Source organism: Alosa alosa, chromosome 21, assembly GCF_017589495.1.
Source record: "Alosa alosa isolate M-15738 ecotype Scorff River chromosome 21, AALO_Geno_1.1, whole genome shotgun sequence".
Lineage (NCBI taxonomy): Eukaryota > Metazoa > Chordata > Actinopteri > Clupeiformes > Clupeidae > Alosa > Alosa alosa.
The window spans coordinates 7,019,665-7,025,867 of record NC_063209.1 but is presented as its reverse complement, the minus strand read 5'-3'; the positions used below and the strand labels follow the sequence as shown (position 1 = coordinate 7,025,867).

The 6,203-nt window shown below is 42.6% G+C and overlaps 1 protein-coding gene across 1 annotated transcript; it reads right to left on the bottom strand.

Annotated features, from left to right (window-relative positions):
- Positions 1-377: 377 nt before the first annotated feature.
- Positions 378-5,740, bottom strand: rom1b (retinal outer segment membrane protein 1b). The gene is made up of 6 exons (XM_048230659.1): positions 5,623-5,740; positions 5,127-5,321; positions 2,955-3,230; positions 2,591-2,745; positions 1,637-1,883; positions 378-948 (listed from the first exon to the last, which is right to left on the bottom strand). Exons 2-6 carry the CDS (start codon positions 5,274-5,276, stop codon positions 730-732), a joined length of 1,047 nt encoding a protein of 348 aa, XP_048086616.1. The 5' UTR covers positions 5,277-5,321; positions 5,623-5,740; the 3' UTR covers positions 378-729.
- Positions 5,741-6,203: the final 463 nt, after the last annotated feature.

The following is a 6,203-nucleotide window of genomic DNA, read 5'->3' as shown; positions in this document are numbered from 1 at the left end:
TTGTTTTCATCCCTGTGTCTGCCATCTGATAATTAGGTGTGTTGTATGTGCACTCACCTGATCTTAAAACTGCACCTGAGTCTGAGGTGAAATTTTAAGGGAAAATGACACCAGACTACAAAACTGTTAAAAACTCTAAAGTATTTATTCACTCTCTCAATTTCTTTCCAATTCTTTTAGTTTTTGTACAATCTTTTTTTTACTGTTGGTTACACAGCAATGCAAAGAGAGCAGAGGCCAACTACAAGAATTTTGCCATAAACTGTACACATATAATACAAAGGGGGCATTTTTCATGTCTTAATGAGTAACAGTGCATGTTTTCCATAAAGATTTTCATTATTTTAAGTCTGTGTGTGTGTGTGTGTGGAGGAGGGTGTGTGTGGTGTCTGTGTATAATCCTGGGAGAGAGACACAGAGAGTGTATGAATGTGTGTGGGGGGTTTTTTGTCCATACTTTTGTGTACTTTTTGTTTTTTTGTCCATAATTTTGTGTGCAGTCGTTTGCACTTGACTGGATCAGAGCCTTCTTTTTCTATGTATAACAACACTGCCATATGAAAACACATGAGAAAAAACTGCTTGAAAAACTCAGATGGAACCCTTGTGGACCAGTTCCCCGGAGGAGTCAGAGCTCGCCCCATCCATCCGTCCGTCCATCCATCCACCCAGGTCAGCTCTGCTGGGTCACCTCTCCCCTGGCTCTGTTTAGCTGCTCGGTGAAGTGGCCTACTCGGAGGCCCCTGCCTCTGCGTCTCCTTCCGTGGTCTCGTCCACCACCTGGCCTCCTTTCAGGCGCAGGAGCGCCTTCAGGGTCTCCTTGGCCTCCTCCAGCGTCTCCTTCAGCCCTTTCTCCAGGATGTAGCCCTCGGTCTCCACCTCCATGTCCTCCGCCTCCACCCCAATCATGGCCGTCTGCAAGTACCGCAGACTCGCCAGCATGGACATCTGAAAAAGATGACAATAATTCACATGACAATAGGTCCCACTACAGCATAAACATGTATCTTCATATGGTATATTAGTCTAGCATACAAAGAGGCACCATTCATCTTTTCATATAATATCAATAAGGCAATAGACAGCAGAAGTCATTATCCTGACTCATTGCATGAGCAAGAGAATAATTTGGATACACTGGTGGTCATCCTCATCTGAGTCACTCCCCTTATGATATGTTTGCTAGGGGTTTTATAAAGAGCTATGAGAGCTTGTAATGTATCCTCTCATTTGTGCAGGACCACCCTCTGGTCAATAGTCATGTTTCATTTATGAACAGGCCGATCGATACTTTCTTGCAATTGAGTTTTCCCCTCACATGCCAGCACGGGTTCCCAAAGAGCAGTGTCTAATATGTTCGATTTATATTCATCCCCTGTTTACTAAATAAAATGTTTTGCCCTTTTTCTGTCAAATCCCACCAATTTGACCTCTCACTGATTGTTTTTGTGTTGAGAAAAACAAATAATGAGAGGCCATTAAACTGTCCTATCTAAGTGTTTGACTTTCACAGAGAAAAGAAAAAATTCTGTAAAGGTCAACCATGTTTTTGGCTTGCCAAGAGTCTCCCCATGGACAACAACACTGACTGAATAATGTTATGCTAGTGAAATTGGGGAACGGATGTCCACTGTACCTGAACCATGAATACGGAGAGGACACCAGGGCCAATGGTGTTCATGAGACCCATGTAGTAACTGACGAGGGCCTGGCGGCAGCCACGGCTATATAGGTTCAGCTCCTCCGTCTGGTAGTCGTAGTTGTGGTGCGCCGTATTGTCCAGGATGTGCTCCTGGATGCAGGGACGCGGGGACGCCGGGTTGCAACAGCTGAACGGAACGCCGTCCATCAGGTAGCGGCCGTCAACATTGCTCCGCACACGACTACCAGCCAGAAAACAGAGAAATCAATGCTCAGGGTTAGGATTTGCATTGCACGTCAATGATACCCTTCAGCATGAAATCAGTCACAAGGTCACAGTCCAGATACGCAACCGTCATGCGTGTTCATGCTCTTTGGCATGTGTTGGTTTGTGTGATCTATGGCACGTACAATCCACACAGCATGACTGTTGACTCGAATCAATCCAAAAAGTTCACACATGTGTGTTCCATAGGAGGTGATGCACATGTGGGTAATTGTGTGGATCAATGTGAATCAATGAGACCATGTGATTTCCTTTTGATTCCATACAGGAAGAGCTGTCACAGAAAGTGCCCTCTTGGTCTTGCCATGTCGTCAATACTTCCGGAACCTTTCATTAAGTCCTGCTGTTCTTTGTTGAACTTGTCCTCATAAGACCAAAGCTCATCTAAATGGTTGTGTGAAAAGCTCTACACTGTCCTGTTCATGTTAAATTTGTGACAAACTGCTCTAAAACTGATAGTATTGTACCCTAAGGCATTGCCTGGAATATCACTTACCTACACATACTCTGAACAAAGTTTGGATGTAGTATCATTCCAGTTATTTACTTTGTTTACACTTGGACATGGAACTTTTTTAACATAATCTAGATATACATCCATAACCCACAACCTCACACATTTCGTTGATCTCCACTTTTCTCAGCTCAGAGCCATTCACTCACTCTTTCACGTCCTTGCAGGTGAAGTCTAGGTAGCGGTTGTTGATCCACTGCACTTCAAACCAGTCCCTGAAGTTGTTGTTCCCACAGCATTGGAACTCTATCTGCAGGTGGTCAATGGTCTGCTTCTGGAAGCAACGGCCTGGGGTGTCTGTGTCCTACAGTTTCACACACACACACACACACACACACACATGCATGTCATTCATGTCAGTATTTCAAACAAGTTATGTTCTAAATTGCAATAAAATAAGCAATTGCAAGGCATCGCAATAAAAGAGCTTATTGCTCAGTTCATTTTATTCCCTGAACAATAAAATGGATGATGATCACATATAAATTACATTAAAAGAACACAGCCCTCTACCTTGTAGAAGCGAATGCCATTCTTCAGCCCGATCTTTAGGGACTCTTCCAAACTGGCCTGTAAGGCATAGCTCAATGCCATGGCCACCAGAAACATGAAGGTGAACAGCAGAGACCCGATAAAGAAAGGAGTGAGGAAGGTCTTCCAGCGGGCAAAGCGGGCCACGTCCATGGAGTCCTGACAGATTCGGCCAGCGCACAAGTTAATGCCCACAGATGCCAGTCCCACTACCATGAGCAAGTTGGGCACCACATGGATGTCATCATTGTGCATTACCTAGACCGCAGGTGACACAAGAATACTGATGTTACTTGAAATAGATGCCGGCCTTTTACAATCCTAACACAACATGATGTAACTACACTCTTTGAAGTACTGGCAATGGGGACTGATCTTGGACTTAAATTAATATATTGCAATACATTTACTGGCAAACGTTTTAGACTAAAGCAACTTACAAGTGAGTTACAATAACCAAGGTATGTACCGGTGAGTTAGGAGGCCTGCTGTGAGTGTTAACATCACTCAGTCCAATCTCAAAAACTACAGTACCGGTGAGTTAGGAGGCCTGCTGTGAGTGTTGACATCACTCAGTCCAATCTCAAAAACTACAGTAGGCAGAGCTTTCTGCTACCGCGCACCACTCCTCTGGAACAATCTCCCTCCCTCTATTCGATTAGCAGACACCCTCCCTATTTTTAAATCTAGACTTAAAACATACCTCTTTAGTGCCTCCCATAGTTAGGTTTGGTGCTGTGTGGAACTTCAACCACCTCAGGGTTTTTTGGAATAGACCATCCTGCTGTGCCCTTGTGTGACTGGCACCCCAGTCATGCGTGCGACGATGGTCACTGACCATACCTGCACTGGTGTCGACTACCCTTCACCATGCCTTAGTTATGCTGCTATAGCCTAGTGGACTTTCCATGTGTCACGCCGTACAACCCCTCCTCTCCCCTTTCCGCTCTGTCTCTCTCAACTCTCACTCTGGCTATTCTCACTATGGTATAACACTATATAGTACCAATGATATACTTATTGATATTACGGTAACCATTTTGATTCATAGTAATACTAACCCACTCTATCTCTTCCACCTTACCTCACTTGTGAGGTATACCATTACCAGTCATCAGCCATCCTTGTGTTTGGCCCTCATCTCACCTCAAGTCCCATCCCTACGGCTGCCCTATCATCGCCTATTGCTGTCCCCCTGCCCGGATTCCCTATGCCCTATGACAACTCCTAATCCCCTTGGACAATTCATTCCTACACTGGACTATTTGAACTTTCTGACACTAAATAAGATTCATACATTATTATACTGGATATGTAACCATCCCACCTCTTTGTAACACACACCTCAGGTGGCTTTAAACACCATGTTCTTTTCTCTACACCTAACTAACTTATTCATTTAACATGAAAACAGACTTTACTTTACTGGGGTAAACAGACTTTACTGTTCTGTACTGACCCTAGCCAGATGGGTCAGGCCCTTGAGTCGTGGATCTGCTCAAGGATTTTTCCTACATGTATCTCCAATTCTAGGGAGTTTTTCCTCGCCCCTGTTACTCATGGGCCTTCTCTTATTGTTTAGATAGATAGATAGATGGATAGATAGATAGATAGATAGATAGATACTTTATTGATCCCCAAGGGGAAATTCAAAACTACCTCTATAAAGCGCCATGACACATGTGCAATGTTTTGGCGCTCTATAAATGATATTAAATTGAAAATTGAATTGAAAATTCCAAGCTGACATAGGTGTTATAGAAGGTGTGTAGTGTGTAGTGCGTCAAGATGTAATAATATTCACCTTGGTGCTTATCCCTGACTACACCTGACTCATATAGGACATGAGTCACCTTTATAATCCACCAAACTCTACTACACTATCATACAAACATTCTATTGACACAGTAACTTTTGCAGCAAAAATAACAGTGAAATCATGATTTCATATTTAAAATGAAAATGTAAAAATTATATTTAAGCAAAGAAATTATATTGCAGTCACAAGTACTCTTACTCTAATAAATTCAGATTAATCTTAATTCATTCACATTAACAAATGTAACAAAGTTCCATAAGGTGAGACTGACATTTCCCTAATGTTATATGAAGTACTGAATATACTTTTTAAGTCATTGAGTATTTGAGCTGTACCTCAGATCTGCGGAGGAGCTCTGTCTTCAGGAACACCCCCATGAAGAAGACGACCATCCCAGAGAACATGGCCGCCCAGGAAAGCAGCCACAGACCCTGGGCCAAACGCACCCTCTTCTGGAAGGTAAACTTGATCTTCATCATACTCATGATGCCTACAACAGCGCAGAGCCACAGACGGAGAGAGGAAGGCACCTGGTGAAGGACAGTAGATGACAGAGAGGAGACTGAGTGAGACAAGGGACTAAGAAGGACAAGATGGATTGTAGAGATCTAGGTCAAAATGGAGGAATTCCAAAGAATGAATGCTGCTTGCCATTCAGGTCAAACAAAAATGAAATATTAAATTACTGTAAGCTTATATCAATTAAGTAATTAAATAAAATTGTTAGTAAGACAGCACTCAGTTATTTTAGGATTTCTCAGATAAATAGTAAAAATAACTACTTCAATCTAATCCTAATCAACAGCAGAGATTAGAATGGGGGTCTCTCACCCTGTGACGTATCAAGAGTCGTATTTATTTGTTTAGGCTCCTGTGGGTGGGCTCGCGCTCACGGGCACCGTCCTCATATTTCCGAGGCCATTTTGGAGAAGACAAGTATACACATAAAAAATTATATCTAGGATATCATCCAGGTAATCCCATTCCCTCCTCCCCTGGTTTGAATCCTATTACATTAACCCCTCCAATGGAAATTCAGGCCACTGTCTATTCAGCAGACCTGCCCTTAGCGGCAGCTTCAAAAGGAGGATTTGAGATGAGGTGACGGGGAAGAGGGAGCTGGTCAGAGAAAGAGAGAGAGAGAAACAAGCAATGAAAAAATTTTGTTTGTCAAAATGGTATATGTACCAAGTAATTTAGGGTTAAACCGCAAAAGGTCACATAAAAGTCAAATGGGTGCTGTACCTTGTCCAGAAAACTGTGAGTGGGAAATGAAAACTGACCTTGCATCCACTCAAAAATAAATTAATAATAATACCAATAATTTTAGCCTAGTCCTTACAGAAATTATAGGACTTTGCATCGTTGGTGCAGGTCACAGCTCATTCTCTAATAATAATAATAATAATAAT

Excerpts from the sequence above, each read along its gene's own strand:
- rom1b (XM_048230659.1), bottom strand. The coding sequence starts at position 5,276 with ATGAGTATGATGAAGATCAAGTTTACCTTCCAGAAGAGGGTGCGTTTG. Across the intron at positions 2,746-2,954 it reads ATGGCATTCGCTTCTACAAG|GACACAGACACCCCAGGCCG; the intron begins GTAGAGGGCTGT and ends GTGAAACTGTAG. Across the intron at positions 1,884-2,590 it reads ACCTGCAAGGACGTGAAAGA|TCGTGTGCGGAGCAATGTTG; the intron begins GTGAGTGAATGG and ends TCTGGCTGGTAG.